This window comes from Saccopteryx leptura, chromosome 12, assembly GCF_036850995.1.
Source record: "Saccopteryx leptura isolate mSacLep1 chromosome 12, mSacLep1_pri_phased_curated, whole genome shotgun sequence".
NCBI classification, from domain to species: Eukaryota; Metazoa; Chordata; class Mammalia; order Chiroptera; family Emballonuridae; genus Saccopteryx; species Saccopteryx leptura.
Window position 1 is genome coordinate 37,281,383 of NC_089514.1, and position 26,632 is coordinate 37,308,014.

Here is a 26,632-nt window from a genome sequence, read left to right on the forward strand (position 1 = left end):
GCAATAATGAGTACAGCACACGAGATTCGACTTGATTCTGCGGGTAACATGTGAGAAAGTACGAGATGCTGGTGTTGTGCTGTTGATACTGGACCCGTGCGCCAATGCGCCAACTAGTGGCAGCTTCCTGAATCATGACTCATATCTTGGAATTTCACTCAAATCTTGAACAAAAATATGGACCAAGTCGCAGCTCATATCTTAAAAATTCGTATGTTGGTTTGCTCGTATCTCAAGGTATCACTGTATTTAAATTTGTCTCTCATATAAACTTATAGATGGGAATCTGGAAAAATTATCCAGTTTGCTTTATTGATTTCTTTATTGTATTCAGAAGCCAGATAGAATTCACTGCATATTAAGACATAATATAAAATAGGGTGCATTTTTCCTTTTTTCCACCAGCAAGATTTTAAACCATGGGGACAGTTTTATTCATTCATTTATTTATTTTAAAAAATAATTATTTATTGGTACTATAATGGGTACTGGAATACTTACCACCATAAATGAGACATGTAAGAACTCAATGTTGGACTAATATGGGTAGCCAAATTAATAAAATAAACATTCATAATACCAGGTAATTTTACATATATATTTATACATATATACTAATATAGATGTATGTGTGTATATATGCACACACACACAAACATGAATCAGAAGAGAAGGAATTAAATTTGTGAAGGAAAAGTATGCTGGTTACTCACCAGCTAACCCTCCAAATTCATTCTCTACCCTTCTCTGTCCTACTCTGACCTCTGTGGATTGGATTACCTGAGTTACTCTGTCCCTCTGGCTTTGGGAGGATGAGTGTTAAGAGAAGTAAGAGGTCAGGGTTTTTATTCCCTCTACTCTCTCTGTCAGGTTATTTTTCTTCTACTTGATGACCACAGATCCCATGGGACAGTCCCTCTCAGTTCTCCATGAATTTCAGCCTCTGCTCCTGCTTTGCCCCTTCAGTTCCACGGCTGGTCATCGCTTCCCTTTGTTATTAGTCTCTGGTGCTTCCCCATCCTTTGTTCTTGTTACTCCTGCCCACATCTGTGTATTTAGTCCCTTCATTGAATTCTCTTCAATTAACCCTCCTGCTGGGACTAGACTGACATCAAGAGGAATATAGAAGGTCAAGAAAGGTAATGGGGAGTGTCCTTCACCTTCAAATGCTCAACATACATACAGGTATTGATCGACTTACGACCTATGCAACTAACAACCATTCGATTTTACTACCACAATCACTAGCCACAGCTGCTCCGCGTCTGGCAGCGCAAGCGTTGCCCAGCTGGGCGTACTACAGTGCAGACCAGCTTCCGGCAGCACTACCATCTCACGTGCACCATTTCAACTGTTATCCCAGACTCAGTACAGCAATTTGTGTTTTGTGTCTTGGATATTTTTCATCAAACCCCCCCAAGATGTCTACCATGAGGAACTGCTGCCTCAGATGACGACATCAACGGTCCGCAGCCAAGCACCAGTGGCCAATAAAATATTTCGTACATGTTTATATATTTTGATATGTTTTGCAATTGGGAAAATGTTTCCTATGTTATTTTTTACACCTGTATTTTGTATTTTTGTATGCACCTGTATTATGTAATTTTGTATGTTTTGCAAATATTAAACCAGTTGTACTGGTAATGCAGTGTTTTACTTAAACCTGAAGAATGTAAAAAGAAACAAAATGATGTAGAGATGATACAAACGGCATAAAATGAACAAAGAAAATTATGATATATAACAATAATGAAAGAAACTTATGATAAAATATGACTTAAAGATTTTTATAACATCATTTCACAGTACTGTACATATAGCCTACTCAATTTACGACCAAATCGTGTTACGACTGGTCTGTCGGAACCAATCATGGTCATAAGTCGAGCACTAGCTGTACTTGGATAGATCTGAGCAAAGCTATTAGACAGACTAAAAACATGTCATTTTTGTTGCCACCAACAGATGGCATTAGCAGTCATGTCAGTCACTTAGGGCTGTGTGTTGTTCTTTTCTTGAGTCTGTTGGCTATTGTGATAGAGTAGTCCCCTTTATCCTAGCTTCTCAGTTTCAGTTATCCATATGCATAGGAAAAACGTAGTACATGTAGGGCTTGGTATCCACAGTTTCAGCCCAGCGTGGGGATTTGGAATGTGTCCATCCTCTGGCTGAGGAGGATGCTGCAATTATCTGAACAGATTCAGGACTCATGAGGTATACATTTGGGCCAGGGGAGGAATCAGTAGGCACAGCAGAGTGTTAGAGAACAGAATTCAACTGAGTAAATGTGAAGATCTAATAGGTTTTATTAAGTGATTCCTGAATCAGGAAGCTATCTCATCCAGCAACCAGAAGGGTGCTCTGAGGGGTGGTGCAAAATAGAAAGTTTTTAGGCCCTGGCCAGTTGGGTCAGTGGTAGAGTGTCGGCCTGGTGTGCAGGAGTCCTGGGTTCGATTCCCGGCCAGGGCACACAGGAGAAGCGCCCATCTGCTTCTCCACCCCTCCCCCTCTCCTTCCTCTCTGTCTCTCTCTTCCCCTCCCGCAGCCAAGGCTCCATTGGAGCAAAGTTGGCCCGGGCGCTGAGGATGGCTCCATGGCCTCTGCCTCAGGCGCTAGAATGGCTCTGGTTGCAACGGAGCAATGCCCCAGATGGGCAGAGCATTGCCCCCTGGTGGGCATGCCGGGTGGATCCCAGTCGGGCGCATGCAGGAGTCTGTCTGACTGCCTCCCCATTTCCACCTTCAGAAAAATACAAAAAAAAAAAAAGTTTTTATAGGAAGAAGGATGAGGTAAGGGAGCTATTAACAAAAGAAAATACACGATTATTTTTAGATTAGGACATCTTTGGGGGGGAGGAAGGACAGCAAGTGTTTTTATCATGCAGATCGCCTCTTCTTACTATGGGGAGGGAGAAAGGGCCGTGTGAGGGATGACCTCACTGGTGTTGACCAGAAAATCCAGACTGGTTGATTAAGCTAATACTTCTGGGAGAGGCTGAAACAGCAGTTAGGTCAGGTATGAAATCTAGGCTTGGTATCCTGAGCTTTAGCACCAATGATGCCATGTGGGCCTGTGGTTTTCTCTTGAACACTGTGATGTTCATTGGGAGGGAGTGCCCTGATCTCTCCTCCCCTCTGCTGCAGAAATGACGGTCTTCTGGAGCAGACAACAATCACAACTTACTGTTCTAATTTAAATATCCAAACACTTTCCCTTTATCCTTAGTAACGTGGATAGAGATCTTCATTTGCTTTGTGTGTGAATAAACACAGAGACACATATATGGAAAGTGTATATAGATGGAAGGAGCAAGCGAACAAGCTTGACTGGTGGACAAAGGAGCTCCACACAGGGTCGTGTAGACTCACACATTTCCCTTCTTTACTGCAGATTTCTGACCAATTCTAGGGAGGAGCACAGGGACCTTGCTTAGGAACAAGAAACACAAAGCTGTCACCACCATTTTCCCTTCCGTGAGGAGTCTTGATGTGCCGTTGTCATGGAATGCCTGAGAGATGAAGAGCATAACTTACACTGGCTTAAGCACGGGGGGAATAGAGACTCTGACACTAGAACAATTTGACTTCAGGGATGGTCGGATCCAGTGGCCAGACCGATGAACGGGAACTTGTTTCTTCTGAAATGACTCGGTTCTGCTGCCGGCTATTCCCTGACAGTTCTCATGCCGGCTATTCCCTGACAGTTCTCCTGCCGGCTATTCCCTGACAGTTCTCCTGCCGGCTATTCCCTGACAGTTCCCATGCTGGCTATTCCCTGACAGTTCTCCTGCCGGCTATTCCCTGACAGTTCTCCTGCCGGCTATTCCCTGACAGTTCTCATGCCGGCTATTCCCTGACAGTTCTCCTGCCGGCTATTCCCTGACAGTTCCCATGCTGGCTATTCCCTGACAGTTCTCCTGCCGGCTATTCCCTGACAGTTCTCCTGATGGTTCTCCTGCCGGCTATTCCCTGACGGTTCTCCTGCCGCCTATTCCCTAACAGTTCTCATGCTGGCTATTCCCTGACGGTTCTCCTGCCGGCTATTCTCTGACAGTTCTCATGCTGGCTATTCCCTGACAGTTCTCCTGCTGGCTATTCCCTGACAGTTCTCATGCCGGCTATTCCCTGACAGTTCTCATGCCGGCTATTCCCTGACAGTTCTCATGCCGGCTATTCCCTGACAGTTCTCCTGCCGGCTGTTCCCTGACAGTTCTCCTGCCGGCTATTCCCTGACAGTTCTCATGCTGGCTATTCTCTGACAGTTCTCATGCTGGCTATTCCCTGACAGTTCTCGTGCCGGCTATTCTATTCCCTGAGAAGCAGAGGCCAGCACAGGATCAGGCAGGGAGATGGTTTGGGTCTCCGTGCATCAGTGTCAGCTCAGGCCCTCCGTCCGAGAGTCCTCACAATGCCAGATAGCCCTCTTTTCCCAGTGTACAGTTACTCTAGGAAATGGTTACAGGTCCCTCTGGGAAAGCCTGGGAAAATCACTATAGTATGTTTGTGAGGCTGTGGTGTGGAGTCCCTTCTAAAATGTGAACACCTCTTTAGTCACTGGGTTGTGGATCTGAAAATTGGCTCCAGTTCAGGAACTGTGGGAGGGATCGTGACTTTTTGCTGGGGCTTTGTCCTCAGCCTTGTGCTCCTCCACTTGCCCTTCTCGTGGATGTTAACCAGCACTTTGCTGACTGCCCGCTAGTTTGCGCTGTTAAACATCTTCACCACCTCCTGTCAGTCAAGCCCGCATCGGCTGCCCCTCCGACTTTGGCCGTTGTTATGGCAGTTGTGGTCCTCTGGCTTCCAACATTTAAGTACCACACTGGACCGTCATTTCTCTGTGGGCTCTGTCATTCTGACGGGATATGATCAAGCCCTGATCCATGACTGCTCTGCTGTCAGTGCTGGGCTGCCTCAGGGAGCCAGCCCCGAGCTGGTTGGAGACTCTGCTGGGCTTCTTGCCAGCATGTTCCTGGTGGCCTTGGTGAAGCACGTTTGCTCTGCACCCTCTTCTGGAACATAAACACCAGGCGTTTTTTCTGGCTTCGTATAATAGATCTACCTCAGTAAGCTTAATTCTCTAGCCTTTTTGTTCCTTCCTATTGCTCCTGCCTGGGCAAGTCAGTGGTTTCTCCTTTCCTCGGAATGGCTCATCACTTTCTTTGGGCTTCTAAGAGCCCCCTCCCAGCGAGTGTGCCCCCATCCCTGAGGGCTTGCCAGGAACTGATGCCCATGTCCTATGAAAGCACTCCCAAGTCTATGAACTCTTGCTTATCCAGTTTAACATTCCAGCCCCTTGTTCAAGCACCCTCAAAATTCTGTATCAGTGGGACTCACTGACTCCTACCAATACACGCTAATTGTACTCTGGAATATAGTTTCCTTCCTCTCTTATCAGGCCGAGCATACTCCAGTTCTATCCTACTGACTTGACTCCAGTTACTGGCCTACGAGCCAGCAGAAGAGGCGGGGGCGCTCCTCGAGGGCACCTATTCAGACACCCTTGTTTCCTAGCACACAAGGAGGCCACCTGTGCAAGCTCTGAGGTTTCAGAGGGACCCGTGGAGTCAACCCGACATCCTTAGGACCATCCGTACACTCACAAAGGCCATCAGGAATGTGTGGTAGAAAGGACCAGTGTCAAAGAAGTTCAGTAGCTCTTCTCTGTAGGCTAAAACAGACAGCAGAGGCTGGGCTTACTAATATCCATGGGATAATGAGGTTCCCAGAGCAATAACGGCCAGGCAGTGGCACTTAAACCCCGCAGCCATGCTTCAGGGTCCTGAGCTCTGGCCGAACACAAAGCCTACCTGACTAGGGCACATCCACCCAAGTCTCTGGAGCTCTCTAACTACTAGGCCCTCGGCCTGCTGCTTGCCTTTGTCCACCCTTCCTTTACAGGGGATAAAGGTGACCAGAGAGCTCCTTGGAATTTCACACTTAGTCTTTAACTGCTGGTCACTGGTCCTTGGTTTCCACGACGCCCTCTGCAGAGCGTCCATACAACTGTATAACCAAACCAAGGCTGTTGTTTTGTGGGCACTGCTCCCCTATTCTTTCAAATGATTGGATTATTACACCCACCAGCACATTCTTATCTCCATTAGTGTATTTTCCCAAGTGGAAACGCTTCACCATCAGTGATGTTTTTAGCAATTTAGCTGTCATATCTTTTCAGGGACTATTCACACTCCACATGCTGCTCAAGATGGCATCTTCTTTACCCACTGGATAACAAGCAAACCAGTCTCAAAGCTTCATCTTACCTCTTGTTTTCCCAGCCCGCTTCCATGGAGTAGCATGTGTGTTAGTTTTCGTCCTTCAGCAGGCAGCTGCCAAGATGGGATTAGAAGTTCAAGAGCTTTGTTGGGGAAACAGCTGGGAAAGATACAGGGGAGGGCGCTAGTGAAGGTGCGGAGAGCCTTCACACAGCAGTCCAGGGTGAAACCTTTAAGGGAAGTGCGGGGTGGGGGGATTTGTTTGGTAGAGCTTCAGAGTATAGCCCAGTGCTGATAACATTTCAACCAGATCGGTGTGGAGTCCCCAAGGCAAACTCTTCCATCGCGGGCACCCTGCAGCAGTTCTGCTGCATTTGCTCCCGGCGGGAGCAGCCCGTAGGAAGCACGGCCTCGGCACAGAAGTGACGGGAGAACCTGAGGGACAGCAGCTGAGGCTGTCAGTCAATTACGCCCTGAGCAGGGCATCTTCATGCCATACTCTGCCTGGTCTCAAGATGGCTTTGAGCAACAATGGGGGTTGAGCCTTCCCCGTTCAAATCCAGAAAACATAAGCATCTTTGGCCCAGTGTTCCTCCAAAAGCCCTGAGAGTGACTTGGGTAGGACCAGGTTAGGTCATGGGCCTACTCCTGACCCAGACCTGGTGGCCGGGGAAACGCCCCATTCTGATTTGTCCAGGTCTAGCTCTCAAGACCCACCTGCAGGGTAGGTGTTGGATCCACACTATCGCTATGAGAACTGAGAAGTGGTGAGGGGCAGATTCCCCAACAAAAACCCGTAAGTTAAGAGTATATGCTCTAGCCTGACCAGGCAGTGGCGCAGTGAATAGAGTGTCGAACTGGGACTCAGAGGACCCAGGTTGAAATCCCAAGATCACTGGCTTGAGCCCAAAGGTCACTGGCTTGAAACCCAAGGTCGCTGACTTGAACCCAAGGTTGCTGGCTTGAGCAAGGGGCCACTCTCTCTGCTGTAGCCTCCCAGTTAAGGCACATACGAGAAAGCAATCAATAAACAACTAAGGTGCTGCAATGAAGAACTGATGCTTCTCATTTCTCTCCTTTCCTGTCTGTCCCTATCTGTCCCTCTCTCTTTCTCTGTCACAATAAATAAATAAATAAATAAATATGCATTTTTAATGCTAATGGCTATTGCCAGTTTGTTTTCCAAAGACATTTTAACAATTCACAGTTCCACCAAAAGTTATAATGGTATATTCCCATCTTTCCTCACCAGCAATGTGTGCTAGGTCTATTTTAATTTTTTTGCCGACTGGATGAGTACAACGTGCTACTCATTATTACTTCAGTTTACAATTTCCTAGTGCTAGCACATTTAAAAATATTTTTTAACACATCCATTGGCTACTTGGATTTCCTTTTCTGTAGATGGAGTCTTCACAACCCTTTTTTATTTTTCTTTCTTTTTTTCTGTTTTTTTTTTTTTGCCCATTTATAGGGGCACTTCTCATATTCTAGTTAATAACCCTCCTCTGACCTCTGCATTGCAAACAGGGGAGGAAAGCATTCTGGAACTCTTCACACCCTGCCCTTTCTGCACCTTCATTATCAGTATGAGGTACAGCCGTCAGGGTGCAGCCTAGCTCAGTATGCCGGGAATGCTGTGGGGCAACTGCATCGTTCATTTCTGAAAAACAGAGCAAGGCAAGTCCTGGTCCAGGACGAGTCTCCAGGCCCCGCCCACCCACCCCTCCCGCACATTGGGCGACACTGCTCACATTTTAGTCATTTGTACTATCTGCATCATTTGAAATATCCTTTAAATCAGTGATCCTCAACTTTTTTTGGGCCAAGGACCGGTTTAATGTCAGAAAATATTTTCTCTGACTGGCCTTTAGGGTGGGACGGATAAATGTATCACGTGACCGAGACAAGCGTCAAGAGTGAGTCTTAGACGGATGTAACAGAGGGAATCTGGTCATTTTAAAAAAATAAAACATCGTTTAGACTTAAATATAAATAAAACGTAAATAATGTAAGGTATTTATTCTTTCTCTGCGGGCCGGTACCAAATGGCCCACGGACTGGTACCGGTCCACCGCCTGGAGGTTGGGAACCACTGCTTTAAATGATATACTACTATTTATAGTTCTGAAACTTTATGTTGTCATCACTATTTCATTGTAACTACTAATGACACTTTCTGATATACTTTAAAAGTAAATTCATAGTTATGAAAAAAAATTCACCTGTACACCACTTAAAATACATAACATTTTGGGAAACTCATTAGAGCATGCCATAGCGCCATTGACGGATCAAGGACAAGGTCAAGGACATACAGAGTTTCAGGACCTCACCACTGAATCCCTCCCTCAATGGGGGGTAGGTTCAACGACATCTGAGGAAAGCAGCGGAAAAGGCTCGACACTTTATTGACCGGTGAAAATTTGGATCCAGGCCTTTCCCCAAAACAACGGTGATGGCAAATCAAGCCCAGGGGACGAACTGGACCAGCTCCTACCTGGTGGTCAGGACCCTAGGAAGCCGTGAGCCTGGGCTGACTGGGACGGCCTTGCGAACGCTCTGTGTTCTGGCCAGAACATTAGGAGTTCCAAGGTTCTTTGAATTGTGCTGGGGTCCAGGGCTCAGAAGGAGCCACCTCAGGACCCAGGGCTGCGACAGATCCCAGCCCCTGAGCGGGGTCCGCCGGCCCAACCCGGTACCGGGTGCCGGCCACATCCCACTGGCTGGGAGCCATGTGCCGGCTCCGGGTATGGGGCCAAATCCTCCTTCCAGTGTTTCTCTCTCTCTTTCTCACCCAGCTGCTTTTCAACTTCTCAGATGATGGTTTTTCCCGAATCTCCAGACACAGGGGCAAGCAGAGGCCGAGGTCTTCCGGCAGCGACGGTGAGCCATCCGGAACCTAAGGGGGCGCCCACCGCCCGGTCGCCTGGGGTCGTGCCCGCCTAGCAGGCTGAGATTGTCATTTCCAAAGTTGCCATTTGGTGTTGGTAAAAAAAACTATATATTCGAAGGCTCCTGACGTTCTCGGTGAAATCCAGTTAAATCGGACTCGAATTTGTCTCATCTGAAATGAAGAAAGTGGACTAAAATAGCTTTAAATTTGGAAAAACGGGGCCCTCCCTTCATTTTGCACGACTTATATAATACATAAGCTTTGTGCTTGAATAATATGTTGGTTTTGTTCTAATCAGACTTCACTCAATGACCATAACTAGCCTTCCTAAGTGTTTTAAGGCCTTTGTTAATAAATTGCTCGATTTGGGTCTTATCTTAAGAAATAATTACTTCTGGTTTGGAGACTTGCCTTGGTTATTCCCAACTGAAGAAATTTTGCGGTTTCTAAGTCATGCCGAGTTGATTTTTAGAATCCTAAATTGGAATTGTATTGATAGAATAAGGAAAGATTTTGAATCGCTTGCAAAATGTCCTGTAAAGCCAAGATTGCCATTTTCATGAAGACTGTAAGACAGAATAATTACTGCTGTCTGGTTTCCGGAGACTACAAGAATGTTAATATCTGTTAGCGAACCAGCCTTCCTTATTAAAACCAAACCCAAAGCTCTCAGCTTTGAGAGGCTCACCTGGCAGGGCTCAAGTGATGGGGCTTTCACACAGGCAACCAGGGGACTTTGTGAATGACCCCACATCAGGTGAGACCTCCCACAAGCAAGTTGCTTTGATCCCCAGGAATTTTGACCTGGATGCTTATTTATATTTGATAGCTTAGTCAGCAGTAGCCCAAGAAGCTCCAGTTCGCGCCCGTGGGGAGCAAGCAGAGTTTGGAGGACGGTGGCTCAGCCCTGGGTCCTTTGATCCCCTGCTTTTGCATCCTGCAGGGAGCCTGAAGCCAGCTGTCCCCATGAGAGCTGAAGGGTGGAATCTGTCCCACTGACGTCGGCTTTTCCTCCACTCAGCCTGTTCCTTGGGAACTTCAAGGATACTTTTGGGTAGAAGGAAGCAATATTCAATAGGACTTAATTTGAAATTTTTTTGTAAGTTTTTTTCCCAGTTAAACCAAATCTTTATCCAATCAGACAATTTGAAATTAAATAAGAAATTTCAACTTTTCCCAGAGCCTGTGAACCCTATTCACCAAAACCAGAGAGAGTGACTTCATTGTTGCTGTATCACAAGACAGCTAGGGTGTTAATTTCAGACCCTACTTACTTTACAGAGGTGCTGGAATAATGAGACAAACCATCGAAATGCTTTTTCACAAACTCAGTTTTTTAATCTAGACCTTTCAAATATAACTTATATTGTTTCTTTCTTTTTTTAAAAATGTTTTTATTTTTTTCTAATTTTTTATTTATTCATTTTAGAGAGGAGAGGGAGAGACAGAGAGAGAGAAGGGGGGGAGGAGCTTGAAGCATCAACTCCCATATGTGCCCTGACCAGGCAAGCTCAGGGTTTTGAACTGGCGACCTCAGCATTCCAGGTCGACGCTTTATCCACTGTGCCACCACAGGTTAGGCAGTTTCTTATTTCACAAAACAAGAAGAATGAAAGTCCTCATTTGGGGAAAGTTTTAAAGCTTTGTGGCAAAACAAAATGGAAAATTAATTTTTTTAATATTGAAAGGACTAGTTAGCCAGGTATATATTAACATATTGGCAAAACCATACTGAATAACAAGAGAATTACTTAAAGAGGTTATTAAAGTATGATGTTTTAATTATACAGTGATATTGTAATTTTTTCTTTATTGTTTTCCAGAAGTCATTTTTGAGAACTTACTTGGCTAATCAGATGGTACCATTTCCTATTTTTCCAAGTAACAGGAGAAAATATGAAAGACTTAGGGTTTAAATAGCAACAATGGGAAAAGTTTCTAGATATATGAAAATAATGAAGTAAAATGCTGGGGTATGGGTGAATATGAAACAGGAACGACTAACCGAAATTTACTTTTATATAATATTGAGAGATAAATAAGCTTTGCATTTACATTTTTGTACTTAATAATTTTTTCTTGTAGGATGTGCATTAAAGAGTAACTGTCAATTGTGCACAGCAGACAAAAACGTAAGTTAACTTTCATATGAGGAAGTTGTCTTGGGAATGTTATAAAGTCCCATAATTTAGAGCTGAAATCTAAAAAATGAATGACTAATAGTTAAGATATATTTCTACATTTCAAACCATTCTTCAAGGATCTAGGAATAAATAAAAAATACTTTAGTTCAAGCATGTACTTCCTTCTAGAAAATTATACTTCAAAAAACCCACAATTTTTTGCATGAAAAAAAGTGATACTAACTTTGGAAAGAATCTTTTCTAAGTCAAAGAAAAGATAAGACCTTTGAGACACAGTGACAAATTTTCTTGCTACTTTATTTCCTAAAGACTAGAATGGATGACACACTGTTCCTTAACCACAATGTAGCTAATATCCCATTCTCTGATGATTCGATGTGCGACATCGTTGTTCTTCACTTCAGATTAGGAGGAAAACAGAAATGCCAGAAATAATGAGGCAAATGGTGTTACAGAGAGCTTGGCAGCAACCCTCTCAAAACCATTCTACTCTAACACGTGTTGGAGAACTGAAAATTAACACCAAAGACAGAAAGACAAGAAATGACTAATTAGGAAAGGACACACTCTAATCATTGCTATCTGTCACAGTGATCTGGGTGTATATACACTCTGTGCTCCTACTTACCTTCATGTAGGCCATTCCTCTGCTTTTTCTTTTTAAAGATTTTATTTATTGACTTTAAAGAGAGGAAAGGAAGTGGGAGGAGGAGCAGAAAGCATCTTCTCATAGTAGTTGCTTCTTGTGTGTGCCTTGACTGAGCAAGCCCAGGGTTTCAAACCGGCGACCTTAGCATTCCAAGTTGACGCTCTATCCACTGCACCACCACAGGTCAGGCATCATTCCTCTGCTTTCATGAGGCCCCAGGCTCAGGGCTCTGGAATTCTCCACCCAATTCCTGCCACAAACCTTATGTTGCTTTCCACACTTGGTGATAGCTCAGACACACTCGGTCCTGCTGTGTCCTGACTTCCTCAGCTCTGTGCATTAGGAAGTCACTTCCATGGCCACACTCTGAACTCTGCATGATCTACAGTGGCCCTTGCGTTCTCATTCCCTTCCACTGTATCTAGTTCCTGGCCTCAGCAAAACAAGACCACCCTTTAATCTCTCCTTTTTCCTTCAGTTTATGGCCTTCTTCTATAGATTCCCTTCCTTCTCGTGAATTCTCATGACTGTTCATTTGATTGGATACCTTTCTTGGTTTGTTCCAATGGAAATTTTCAGCAGAGAAAACATAAAATACAAAATAATAAATTTTTATACCCCCCCCCCCCAAGATCCATCTTGGCTATTCTTATTTCATGTATACCCTCTTCTCCAAAATAATTATATGGATATCATATCATTTTATTCACAAATCTCTCTCTCTATATATATATGTGTTTGTGTGTGTGTGTGTGTGTTCATATGTGTTCAAAAATAATACAATAATTAGTAAATAATATAAGAATACCAGAATAAACTATGTTGGGTACTCACATAAGCCTACCATTGCCCCATCATATAGATAGATGTAGATAGGTATATATATAGATTAAGATATAAACTGTACCAACTTCTTGTCATTCCCCCAAATATTCCATTTTGAATGATAAATAATATACTATCCTTCCTAACTAAAAGGGAATCTTCCTCAGATTCTAGCTGAATCATTTTCTTGTGATTCATTAGTATATGACTAGCCTTCATAGAGTTAGAAAGCATTCTTACCAAAAACAAATCCATGAAAAGCAACTAAGTTACAGTACTACAACACAGGACTCATAAACACAGCATAAGAAAAGCAGTATATTTTTGTTGCTATCTTCTCTCCTATTAGAAATAAAATCAAGCTAACTAAAAAACTTAGTGAAAGTCCCACTTTTGTTGTTGTTTAGAATCATGTGTCACTTGATTCTTTGGAGTGATAACAGTTCAATTACAGCAGGGGTCGGGAAACTTTTTGGCTGAGAGAGCCATGAACGCCACATATTTTAAAATGTAATTCTGTGAGAGCCATACAATGACCTGTGTATGTTACACATTATCCAATAAAAATTTGGTGTTGTCCCGGAGGACAGCTATGATTGGCTCCAGCCACCTGCAACCATGAACATGGACGGTAGAAAATAAATGGATTGTAATACATGAGAATGTTTTATATTTTTAACATTATTATTTTTATTAAAGATTTGTCTGTGAGCCAGATGCAGCCATCAAAAGAGCCACATCTGGTTCATGAGCCATAGGTTCCCGACCCCTGAATTACAGTGTCACAATGATGAGACATCATAAGTAATTTTTTTTTGCTGCTGACAGTTAAAAGACTGAGTTGTAAAATTGACTTAAAAACGAATTAAAGTAGATTATAGGTTTTCTCCATAATCACCTCTTTCTCATTCGTTGTATCTAACTATGGATTATAGGTTGGGACAGAAAGAAATGAAATTATAGGAAGCCCAGTGGGTTTTTCTGAATCTCCCGTAGCCTACCTCATCCATTGCACAGTTCACAGGAAATAACCATTACTCACATGCTTGTAAAACACATTTATAAATGCTATAATTCAAACTCCACAAGGATGCCCACTTTATATTTATTTTTCTGAAAAGTGTGTGTGTGTGTGTGTGTGTGTGTGTTAGGGAATGCAGTGAGGAAAAGTGGACAGGGTCATGGATTCAAATCTGGATATGCCAGTGACCATGTGGATATCACCTGTCAAGAGACTCAGCTGAAAAAAAACTGTGGAGGACTACTTTCATGGATTATTCTCCAAGGCAGCTATTCTCAACACCTTAATTGTTCTGGGCATGACCATCCTTCTGGAGCTTGATTTCCTTTGAGAAGTTTAAGGCCATCTGTCAGGTTCAAGTACCCCCATTTTTCTTCTAAACCAATTCAGTGTCTTGTGTCTTACACTCATTTTCCCCTTAAGAAATCGATTCTCAGTTCCAAGGCTAATCCCTGAGTCTTTACCTCCACGCGTGCATCATACTCAGAAACACATTCACAAACTCAGACCCTTTTCTCCTTTCTTTGTTCCCTCTGTGACAAATTTATTTTATTTCTCTGCATTGGCTCCTTTCCTATCAGTGCAGATGATCTGGAAGTAAAACGAAGCCGCCTTGTTTCTTTCTAGCAAAGTCCTTACGCTGCCTTTGCTTCCTGACCTAATGATTTCATCCTTAGCAAACTGATTTAGAGTTCACCAAAGACTCTTCAGAGCCAAATGCAACGACCTCTCAGATTAGTCTCTCCCTCCGGGAACTTGCTCCTTTCTTGGTGATCTGGACTTCACACGATATCGTCCTGCTTCTGTCCTCATTCTTCATTTCCTTTGCCAGCTCCTCTTCCTCATCTCTCCTCAGACTCCGAAGCATTTTTATACTATGCTCTCACCCTCGTGCTGTCCACCTACTGCATGACTTCTGCTACTATGTACACAGAAAAAAAAATCCCAAATTCATACCCTTAGACCTAATAGCTCCTGGACCTTGGGGTGACACAATTCTTGATGGACATTTCATTATCACCTCAAGTTCAAATTTTCTATAACTAAGAAAAGAAGCTCATTTTATTTATTTCTTTATTTCTGGTAACATTTGCCCAGACATAATTTTTGAAATCTTCGGCTCCTTGCTCTTACTTTTTCTCTATCTGCAGTTCACAAAGTCCTATCAGTCTGTCCATTTTTTCTTTCAACTGTAATAATCTTAGACTTCCTATGCTTCAGTCCCTCTAGCGCCTCCTAATGCTTTATTCTTTATCATAAATTAGCACTTTCATATATCACTGGTTAGCTCAAAATAATTCAGTTGAATCCTTATTTTCTTTTTTTGTTTGTTTTGTTTTTTTAATGAGAGAAAGATAGAGACAGAGACAGAGAGAAGGACAGACAGAGACAGACAGACAGGAAGGGAGAGAGATAAGAAGCATCAGTTCTTCATTGCGGCACTTTAGTTGTTCATTGACTGCTTTCTTCTATGTGCCTTGACCAACGGACTCCAGCAGAGCAAGTGACCCCTTGATCAAGCCAGCAACCTTGGACTCAAGCCAGCAACCTTGGGCTTAAGCCAGCAACCTTGGGCTTCAAGCCAGCAACCTTTGGGCTTAAGCCAGCAACCTTGGGCTTCAAGCCAGCAACCTTTAGGCTCAAGCTGGCGACCATGGGGTTGTGTCTGGATCCCACACTCAAGCTGGCACACTCAACGCCACACTCAGTCTGATGAGCCCATACTCAAGCCGGTGACCTTAAGGTTTTGAACCTGTGTCCTTTGCGTCCCAGGTCAACGCTCTATTCACTGAGCCACTGCCTGGTCAGGCAGTTGACTCCTTATTGTTAAAACATAAACTCCATAGCCTGGCATTCCAAACCCATCACAATATGAAAGAAATTTATCTTTCAAATAATTCCACAAACATCCACAGCAGCTTTCCCTCCCACTGCAGTGGCCACCTGGGCTGTCGTTCTGCCGTGGCTTGTGTATCTAAGACCCACTCTTTCCCGTCTAAATTTTACCTGATTCTCAAGGCTCAGACCAAATTCTGCCTATTTCAGGAAAGAAATCCAATCTATTGACTACCTCCTCTTATAATCTTCGATTATATTTTATTCCTATTCTACTCCTTTTGAAATTATACTCTTCTTGCACTTAGAGATTTGCTCTTTGTAGAGTATACATATTACACCTGCCAAACCGGGCAGAAGCAGCGCTAATATTCACGTAAATGCTCTTTTGTCCACTACTGTAAGCCAACCCGCCTTGCACAGTAAAATTTATTTAATATTTCTTAAAGTATAATATATTAAACCATTTGGTTTACACAGTGTTAACAAACCACTATATGTTATTATATACCTTCCCCCTTTCTGCATTTTTTTCATTTTAATGAGACTTGCTTGTAAAAATCCCAACTTTGATGTCTATTTAAGCTTATTAACACCAAGTTCTACCCTAGACCACATACTCTAGTTTTCCATGGAACACAGGTAACTGTCATTCTAAAGTCTGTCAGCCGGCCTCCCAGTTGTCACTCTTTGAAGAGTCTGCGGCGGGCACAGCGTTTTATTTATATGGATAATCTTCTTAAACTACAAGAAAAAAATCCATGTAATTTGTCTTAAGTTATGAATGACCAGTTTAGGGATGTTGGCTATATCATTCTCTTCCTCTGGGTGATGTGAAGTTCTGCTCTTGGAAGACTTTAAAGATTCAGTTAAGGTATTAGTCAAATCTTTGACTGAAAGCCAGCACAAGAGAACTTAATCGAAAGAGGAGTTTTTGAGTTGCAGAATGGGGAAGGCCAGGAGCAGCCTTGGCTTCGTACACAGCTGAGTCCTGGAGGAGGTTATTTCCACACCTTCGCTCTCTTTTTGTCCCCAGTTCTGCCTCCCTCTGTGTAACAACCTCCTTTCCTTCTGTGGCAAAGGACACTCTCCACAGAGCTGGGGAAGAGGCTGGCTTCAGGAGACCGCTCCCCTTTCTGTGTACAACTCCAGAGAAGGTTCTGATTGGCCCGATTTGAGTCTTATGTCTAGTGCAGCACTAGCTACTGGGCCAGTAGGAGCGGCTCCCCTGAGTGCCACCACCTCAGATGACTCCAGCAGTGGGGAAGGGTGGGGCAAAGCTGACTGACAGCTGCGGACCACGAAGAGCGAAGAGGCCCACAAAGGAAAGACGGTGTAGTTACCAGAAGAAAGATGGTTACATGAGCTGGGCAGACAGAGGGGAAAAAATAAACTACCTTTGTCTACTGCATTTTACCCTTCGGCCTTTCAGGATATGCATATTTTATTTCCGCATCCCTACGTTTTAAAGAATAATGTGACTGACCCTCAACTAGAATTGAACTTACCCAAAGTCATTGTCAGTCCCCCCCCCCCCCACTTCTAAGCCTGTAAAGTCAGAGACATGTGCATACTGTGCAGATGTTCCATGACATTTCCCTGGCTCACCAGTAAGACACCAACCTGGTGGCCTCAGGCTTCCCTGTGAAGAGGCCTCTTCTCCATTGTTTTCTGAGCCCCTGTCAGAGAGAGGCGAGGGGAAGAATGTCTTTTCTGAGACGTTGCTGCTTTAGAAGCTCACCTGTTGTGAACTTGGTTCCTGGGGCCTGGGAATCAGCTCAGTGCTGAGTAACTACAGGCTCCTCTCTAACAGGCTCAGGGGTTTTTCTAGCCGTTCACCTCCCTTAAAACCCTGCTGGATGGAAAACAAATCAAAACAGTGAGCCAGCTGGCATGGACTTGTTTCCTAGAAACACCAAGAACTAATACCCAAAGCCAGGAGTCTCTAGGTTGCAACACCTGGACTGAGGCCTTGGCTTTCCAGTTCCAATTTTTACACACAGTCCAAAAGGATGGGACCCATTCAGCCTAAATGGCTTCAATCTTGGACTTGCATAAGTGGCTTCATTTGACACGTGGTCTTGGGTAGCATGAAAGAAAAACCGGCCTGTGAATAACTCCCTCTCTCAGGCTGTGTCCAAAGGTGGTTATTCCCACTGAGGCGAGTTATTACCTCTGCTGGTCTCAGAAAGTACAGCCAGCAGTGACTGGGAGCGGTCTGGGATCAGTCTTACAGGGTCAGTTACCAGCACAGACCACACTGATGCGGTTAGAACTCCAGCTCCTCTGTTTACGAGGTGGGTGACCTCATGTAAATCATTTGACTGCTCTGTGCCTTATTGTCCTCATCTATCAAGTGGACATAGGGTACCTAGCTCTCAAGGTTGTCATGAGGACAAAATGACTTAATACATAAAAGAGATTTAGTTTAGAATGGTGCCTGTCATGTGGCAAGCCCTATGGAAGTGACAGCAATTTTTACTACTCTGTCCTCATATTTCTGATTTGAGGTTCTAATGTTATCTCCCACAGTGGTTTCCACCTTTGTACCTTGCTTTTGCTTACTTCAACAAGGGACTTAGAATTCAGTTTTCCTATTTCCACATTATTATCTGACCACCCTTGAGCAAGAAGAGGGCAGAGGAGGAGGCGAGATTGACTGACAGCACCGTCAGGCCCACATATAACAAAGGAAAGAATGAGTGCTGCCAACATGGAGAATGGAAAAGAGTGTTGGAGAGAGAAAGAGAGAAAAAATCCATCTACTGAAGTCCTTATTACTACTTCATGAAGTCATGTCTCAGGTGTAGTTCCCTAAACACAGAGCTAGAGAAGAGGACTGAGGTACATGGCATTTGCTGAGTGACGACTCTTCTCCACAAATCTATGAAAGAGGAAGGGACTCAGGGCAAGTAAAGGACAAGAGCCAAGCAAACGTGGTCTCAGCGACAGTCTCCACTTGGCCTGAACTATAGGCAGCCCTGAAAACAATCATGTAGCAAAGCTGTCCCTGCCTTTAGGGTATATATAGGGTATATAATATATAGGGTACCACTGTTTGGCACCCTATGTATTAGTCAATTACTGGCAGTGGGGAGTTACCCCATGGGCAAGGTGGTCTCTGTCCACTGAGGACAACTCAAGAAGAAGGGCAGCTTGAGCCACTGCAGCCAACACTGACTGCAGCTGGGCTTGGGCTCATGGGTCCGGGAAGGGGAGATCTGGGCAGACCACCAACAGCACGAATACTAATCAGATAATGATGATCCTGATGATGGCTGTTGTTTATTGAATACTTATTGAACCAGCACTAAAAACTTACTGGTGTTGTGATTATTATACTTGGACACTACTTTTATTTTTTTCCCCCCAAATACAGTGTTTTTGGTGCAGTAATGAAAGGGTTTGCAAAAAGTTTTGTATTTCCGGTTTCGAGTGTCAAATCAGTTCAATATTTTGGTTAAACTGTAGAGGTGAGTGTTCCATTTGAATTTTTATATAATTTAAAAAATTAACTTGCATATACTAGTGATTTACTACATTTGAAAGATTATAAATGATTACATTTGCTTTATTAAAATAATAGCCAGTCTGTTCGTAGGGGTTTCCCCTAATGCAGGCTGATGCTGGTTCTTTCCAGCCTCTGTTTGTTCAACTAGGTCAGCAGTCATTGTGACTGGTGGGCGCCTTACCATATCATCACTATACTATGATGCTATACCAGTAGCATCACTATAAATTATATATTCTCAGTTGATGATGTATTTTGTACTGAGAATTGCCATTTGGAACAGCAACTCCTGGGAACTGAACAAGTCTCAATCATAAAGAATCTTTAAATTAGATCTATCATGTTATGTTTTGGGTCAGTTATATGATAACTACCAAGGTAAGAAAATGTATTAGAACCTTATAAGAAGCTTTCAAAAAGAGTTAAAACAAAAGACTTTCAGGAGAACCCTTCCTGACCAGGCAGTGGTGCAGTAGATAGAGCATTGGATTGGGATGCGGAGGACCCAGGTTCGAGACCCCGAGGTAGCCAGCTTGAGCGCGGGCTCATCTGGTTTGAGCAAAAAAGCTCACCAGCTTGGACCCAAGGTCATTGGCTTGAGCAAGGGGTTACTCGGTCTGCTGTAGCCCCACGGTCAAGGCACATATGAGAAAGCAATCAATGAACAACTAAAGTGTCGCAAGGAAATACTAATGATTGATGCTTTTCATCTCTCTTCGTTCTTGTCTGTCTGTCCCTATCTATCCCTCTCTCTGACTCTCTAAAAAAAAAGGAGAACTCTGACTATATAGGAAAACTCTATCTAGAACAACCAGTTGTCCATGTCTTTTATTTTTAAATTTTAAATTTTTAAATTTTTAAATTTTTTTGAGAGAGACAGGAACAATGAACTACTTCTGTATGTGCCCTGACTGGGGATCAAACTGGCAACCTCTGTGCTACGGGATGATGCTCCAAATGACAGAACTATCCAGCCAGGGCTTTATTATTATTATCATTATTGATTTATTGATTGATTGATTGATTTTTAGAATGACAGAGAGAGGAAGGGAGAGAGGAGTGGGAAGGGAAGCACTTATTTGTTGTTCTACTCAGTTATTCATTCATTGGTTTCTTCCAGTGTATGCCCTGACCAGGGATTGAACCCTCAACCTTGTCATTTCCAGAGGACGATCTTAGCCAACTTAGCTAACTGGCCAGAGCCCCATGTCTTTCTCTTTTCTTTTCCTTTTTTTTTTTTTTTTGGTGTTTCTTTCTGTGTGTGTGTGTGCGTGTATGTGTGACAGAGACAGAGAAAGGAACAGATAGGGACTGACAGGCAGGAAGGGAGAGAGATGAGAAGCATCAATTCTTTATTGTAGCTCCTTAGTCTCCTTAGTTGTTCATTTATTGCTTTCTCATATGTACTTTGAGTGGGAGGCTGCAGCAGAGCGAGTGACCCCTTGCTCAAAACAGCAACCTTGGGCTGAAGCCAGTGACCTTTGGCTTCAAGCCAGCAACCTTTGGGCTCAAGCCAGGGACCATGGGATCATGTCTATGATCCCATGCTCAAGCCAGCAACCCGCACTCAAGCTGGTAAGCCTGCACTCAAGCCAGCGACCTTGGGGTTTTGAACCTAGGTCCTCTGCATCCCAGTCCGACGCACTATCCACTGCGCCACTGCCTGGTCAGGCCTCACGTCTTTTTCTTAATTGAAGTGAGAAAACATAAATTTGTCACTCAAGTCTCCATTTTATTCAGGTACTATTAGGTATACTTAAATCATAACTGTTTGTAGCAAAGAGCTTGTTAACAAGTAATACTTGTTTATATTTAGTATGAGTGGGAACCTAGTCCACTATTTCATGTTCTGCCCTATAGTTTCACACAGCAGGGGAGTGGGGGGAGGAGGGGAAGTGTACAAAAGCTAGAAACCGCTTTCACAGCAAGCGTTTCTTTGTCTCTCTGATCAGTAACTGCTGAAACTAAAACAATAAAGCATCCCCTGCTATCTCTATACAAACCTGAAGGCTATTTTCCAGGCAGGTGATATACTGCCTGAAAAAAGTTTAGGAATAAAATAAAGGAAAAATTAGCCAGTGCTTAATAGTTGACCAACTTTGAGATGATGGTACCTTCTTTTAGCAAACCAGATTATTTTTAAATGCTAAGTGACTGCTGTGTTAATGGTAACTTGATTGGAGTCTGTGGTGTATGTTCTTATATTTTTAGTAACAACTGAATTTGTATTTAAGAATCAGACTGTGTGGTACTAGAAAAGATAAGAAATTATTAATCTTCTGTTAACTTAAAATATATTTCTTCTTATACATTTCAGTTGACATGTTTGGATTCCTGATGCTTCTGTTAATTGCAATATTAATTATAGCATTTATTTGGCATTGTTGCATCATTCATCATTACCTGCGGACGTATGTTCATTTTATCCGTAGTAAGAATGCACTTTGGGATAGCTGATAAGCTAGTTATAAATGTTTTGCCCTCTTTATGTAATAAAAATAATGTATTTATATGATAAGGAGAAAGATTTAAAAAGTACAAAATATTATAAAATGAAAACTTTAACTTTCTCACCGTCCACTGCACCTCTGGTACCTACTCCTGAGAAGTAAATTTTTAGTGTGATTTTATTTGTTCTTGTTTTGCTTATCTCCTTATATTTGAACAATATGGTTATACCTCTTTCATAATTTATTAATTTGAGATGTTATCTATTGACTGTCCATTATAAAAGCTGAAAAACTTACCTTGCATTATTCATTTTTTTGTTATTTTGCTGTTAGTGAATATTATCATTTTATTTTTGAATTGTAATTATTAGCTCATAAGGTTACTAATATTTCTTTTGTTGTTATCATTTTGACTTTGAGTAATATAATCTTTGTTTCTATGCTTCTCTCATTATTTAAGAACATTTGGAATCTTTATATATCCTTCTGTTTATCATCTTCTAAACTCTGTAAACTTTGTCACTCATTTGATCTTTTCAAGTGTAGATTTACATATATCTTGAAATGCTTACTACACAGTTTGAATCTAAAAATTTTTAATGAATAAAAGTAATAGAACATATTATGATTATATAAATATTCTTTATAAAGAACCAAAACTAGAAATGGGAAATGTAATTTTGTCATTAACCGAGACTGCTTGAAAGGGAAGCATCTAGTGTCAAAAGCAAATCTATTCTCTTTACTTACTCTCCATTTCTCCAATCATGCTATATTTCACTTGTTTCATGCTTACATTGGGACTCTCCTATACAGATTTTGAATTTTTTTAGAGTTTTTAATCACCTTCATTATTTCTTGTCAAGAAGGACACATATATCTTTATTCCCATCACCGTGATTATTTATCTTACTATTTGGTAAATATATATTCATTTTCTTGTTAACATATTCTTCTAAAAGCCCTGACTTCCTATTCTAACTTATAAAACTTAGTTTCTTTTCTTTTCTTTTTTTCTGTTAAGAGCATTTAACTCAGTGTTCTACTGAGTTAGAAGAATTTTTTGTATCTCATATTTTCTTATTTTTAAGGTTTCTTTTTTATTTTAATTTTTTTTTTTACTGGAGTACATCCTCCAGTAATTTTTTCAAAAGGAGTTCACAGAAGTATGAAAAGTATTTCCATAGTTCACATATGTCAAGAGATTTGTTTTTCTTCACTGTCCTTCAACCTAGCAATGTATTATGTTTTTCCTTCAGATTGTACACCTTTCTCAATAAAGATCCATAAATAAGATAGATGAATGCTAGTAGGCCTACCTAAAAATAAAATGTGCTTATAAAAAGATAAGATCTCTATTTTGAGTAGGATTTTGCATTTTTATGGCTTTGAGACTTTATACTCAATTTTTTGTTTTAGGTGAGAAGAGGGGAGATAGTGAGGCAGACTCCCACATGCACCCTGAGCAGGATCTACGCAGCAACCACATCTGAAGCTGATGCTCTAGTACTAAGCTATTTTTAGTGCCTGAGGCTGTCACACTCTGAAGGAGCTATCCTCAGAGCTCAGGGCTATTCTTGAATCAATCAAACCAATGGCTGTGGGAGAGGAAGAGGGAGAGAAGGGGGAGAGGGTAGGGGTGAAACAGATGGTTGCTTCTCCTGTATTCCCTGACTAGGAATAGAACCCAGGACCTTCCATATGCCAGGCTGATGCTCTATCCAGTGAGCCACCAGCCAGGGCCTATTCTTTTTATTGACATACAAAAATTAAAGAAAGAGTAAGAAGGATGATAACTTCTTATTTTCTACCTCCAGAACATAAATATATTCAGAAAGAAGAACCAATAAGATACATTACATGTGTGGTAGAGGCTGTAGTAAATATGTTATTTTTTAATATATATTTTCTTACCCAAATCCTGGTGTCTTATACATGACATCCCTTTTTTGTACAGTGCTTATGAGTAAAGTAGAAAATTATACCCACAAGAGAATAGGGTCCTGAGAAAATTCCCATCACTGAAACTTCTTTTAACTGCAGTTTAAAAGGAAATCCCACAGTGCAATATACAGATGATGTATCTTAGAATTGTATACTTGAAACCCATATAATTTTATTAACAACTGTTACCCCAATACATTCAGTAAACATAAATAAATAAGAAAACTGGGGGGAATCCTGAAGCTTCTCTGCATATATGTCCCAACAATTGTACTTAGTTCTGGTTTAGTTCTGCTCTTCACCCACCATCTCTGCCTTTTCAGTTTCTTCTAGAGAACTGGACCCAGTGAGTTCAGTAAGCACTGTATCCTGTTAGCAGAATTTTTCTCACTAAGAATTTATTTCTCTTCATGATCCAAAGATCCTGGTTGGGTTCCAGAAACGTAACCTCTCATTTATGCCCTGGTTAGATAGCTCGGTTAGTTAGAACATCATCTCAAGACACAGAGGTTGCTGGTTTGATCCCTGGTCAGGACACATATAGGAACAGCTTGATGTTCCTGTCTCTCTCTCTTCCCCTTCCTCTCTCACTGAAGTCAAAATATAATTTTTTTTTAATTTTAAAAGATAGCCTTGAATGACTAATGGAGCATCAAAATATTGATTGCTACATTTGACCTAATATTTTTGTTACTCAATAGATATGATTCAAGAGCTTTTAAAAGTTCCAGATGTTAGAGAATAGAAATGTTTAACCTCTCATCTACTCCTTGACTCTCATCTATTTCAACAAGTATTTATTAAGTGTGCATTATGCCCTAGGCAGTGTTGCTGTCACTAAGGATATAATTGAAAACAAGAACAACCAAATCCTTGCCCTCATGGAGCTTATATCCTACTAAGAGGACACAGATAAGAAACAAGCAATGTTAATTCTGTTGTTAACTTACTGATATTTTAAATGGTATTCCATCTATTTTAATTGTGTTGTTCTTACTCAAACACTTTATTTAATTCTTTCCGTGGATAAATAAAAGGAGAACTTAATAAAGCAATGGTAATTTAAAAATTGCATAAGTGAAGTGTTCTAATGAAATAAAATAATTCCAATTATAACCTTAATTATTCTGAAAATAAACTTCACTAATTCTAAATTTACCATCATTTCGAACAGAAATCAAATCTATTTTCCTGGAAGATCACGACCGGTTCACCCTGTGAATATTGGCAAGTATTTCTTGTTTTTTTAAAAATTTGTATTTATTGATTTTAGTGAGAGAGGAAAGGAGAGAGAGAGACAGAAACATAAATCTTTTCCTGTATGTGCCCTGATCGGGGATTGAACCAGCAACCTCTATGCTTCGGGATGATGCTCTAACAACTGAGCTATCCGGCCAGGGCAACAGGTGTTTTAATGTATTTGATGAGATGTCCCTAACTCTTATGGTAACTTACAGCTGGAAGTCTTTTCCTTACTTATTCTAGGCATCAAAATTCAAATACAGTATGAGTAGAAAATATGACAGCAGATTTCATTGTTCTCTCTTCTAAGATACATTCTTATAACTTTAGTAGTCTAGGGTGGGTAAAAGCACAATATTAATAGAGAACTGGATATTGATAGCCTTCCCAGTTTCCCCACTGCCCAATCCACAAAAACAAATCAACCAAAGAGGACCTTTGCCTTATCACATCCTTGTAGGCTTTTCCCAAATTAATTCACTTCATCTTACCTAGTTGGCTGACCCTCTCTCTATTCTTCTCAACTTAATGCTTTAATCTTTCCCTTAGTTACAAAGCATTCTCTTACCCAAGACCCAAACCTTGGCTTCCTCCAGCTCATCACTCACAGCTCCTGGCAGGCCCTCCCACTCCCCTGCCCAGGCCTGGACCTGGAACTCCTACTGAAGTCAGACCATGGCCCCATTTCCATCTGGGTAATCGGACCACAAAATATTTTAGGTTGGAATATGACAGAAAAGGGTACTGCAAGGTCCTTTATAATTACCATTAAAAATAACTTTGGGGGAACATCCAGATTATTGTGCTGCTCTGGGCCCTTGGGACAGAATAAATATCTGAATGAGAAGCAGGGTAAAACCTCACAGGGCAGGGATGAAACATCCAGCACATACATAGTTCATTGCCCACGCCTAGACCTTGTGATGTAGACATTGTTTTGGAGGTAACAGGATGCTGAACTGTTTCCAAAGCAATCTGAGGAGGGAGCTGAAATGCTCCCTGGGGTTGAAGTTAAACCAGGGGACAGCAGAGAATGCTGCCACATTGCTAGTTTTCTCCACTTTCAATCCCACAGCGAACTGGGCCAGGAGAAGGGCTCTGGAGAGAGCACGAGGCTGAGCATTTATCGCAGGTAGAAATGAGTTTGTATTCACTGGTTGAGAACAACCAGTCACACTGCATTTATTGTAGGGAATAGAATTCCTAAGGCAGGGTGATCTTCCACCCAGGGCAATAATCTCCAAGCCCAAGGGGGAATGAATGCCTATGTTAAAGGGTTGATTTCAGGAAACAGGGTTCTTCAAAAGAACTGAGAAGAAAATGGAAGAGTAGGAGACAGGGGTGTCACAGAAAGGAGGTTCAGCATATGGATGGAGAGAGATTTGTGAGTGTCCTTCTGATTTACAGATTGGAAGGTTATTATTAGTAACCTGTCCTATGAGTGTTCATTCAAGACATAGGGTAAGGAGACTTCTGATGTGTGGAATAGGAGAAATACGAAACCTGAAAAGTGTTGCCCACATGCGTTATTTGACCACGATGCTCCTCACCCACAGTGTTAGCTTCCAGGAGTGGAGGTAATATCACCCCTCTTGCTCATTGACACTTGGGCCAAACTTCTCTAGAATTGAATTCAGAAGATGATCTGCTGGTTAGAGATTCACTGAGCATTCACAGGGTTTCTCCCACCGGTGACTTGTCTTGTGGTCACCCCAAAATATTTTACCTTTTCCTCCTTGTCAAATTTATACCTAAGTTAGCAATACCTTAAGTCACTTGAACTTTAAATATTAAAATAGCGGTAATATTAAAATCTCAGAATAGAAATCATATGACAATTTATAAATATTTTGTCTTAAGCATTTAAAAATATTAGGTAAGTCCCTGTTGACTTTTC

At 41.9% G+C, this 26,632-nt stretch overlaps 1 protein-coding gene across 1 annotated transcript; it reads left to right on the forward strand.

Annotated features, from left to right (window-relative positions):
- Positions 1–8,952: 8,952 nt before the first annotated feature.
- On the forward strand, positions 8,953–23,042 carry PTTG1IP2 (PTTG1IP family member 2). Its single transcript, XM_066353780.1, has 5 exons — positions 8,953–9,103; positions 11,199–11,245; positions 18,968–19,061; positions 21,417–21,530; positions 22,969–23,042. The coding sequence occupies exons 1-5, from the start codon at positions 8,953–8,955 to the stop codon at positions 23,040–23,042; spliced, it is 480 nt and encodes a 159-aa protein (XP_066209877.1).
- Positions 23,043–26,632: the final 3,590 nt, after the last annotated feature.

Coding starts and splice junctions, on each gene's coding strand:
- PTTG1IP2 (XM_066353780.1), top strand. CDS start 8,953: ATGTGCCGGCTCCGGGTATGGGGCCAAATCCTCCTTCCAGTGTTTCTC. Junction 11,246..18,967: donor TGTGCACAGCAGACAAAAAC/GTAAGTTAACTT, acceptor CCCCAAATACAG/TGTTTTTGGTGCAGTAATGA. Junction 19,062..21,416: donor ATTTTGGTTAAACTGTAGAG/GTGAGTGTTCCA, acceptor TATACATTTCAG/TTGACATGTTTGGATTCCTG.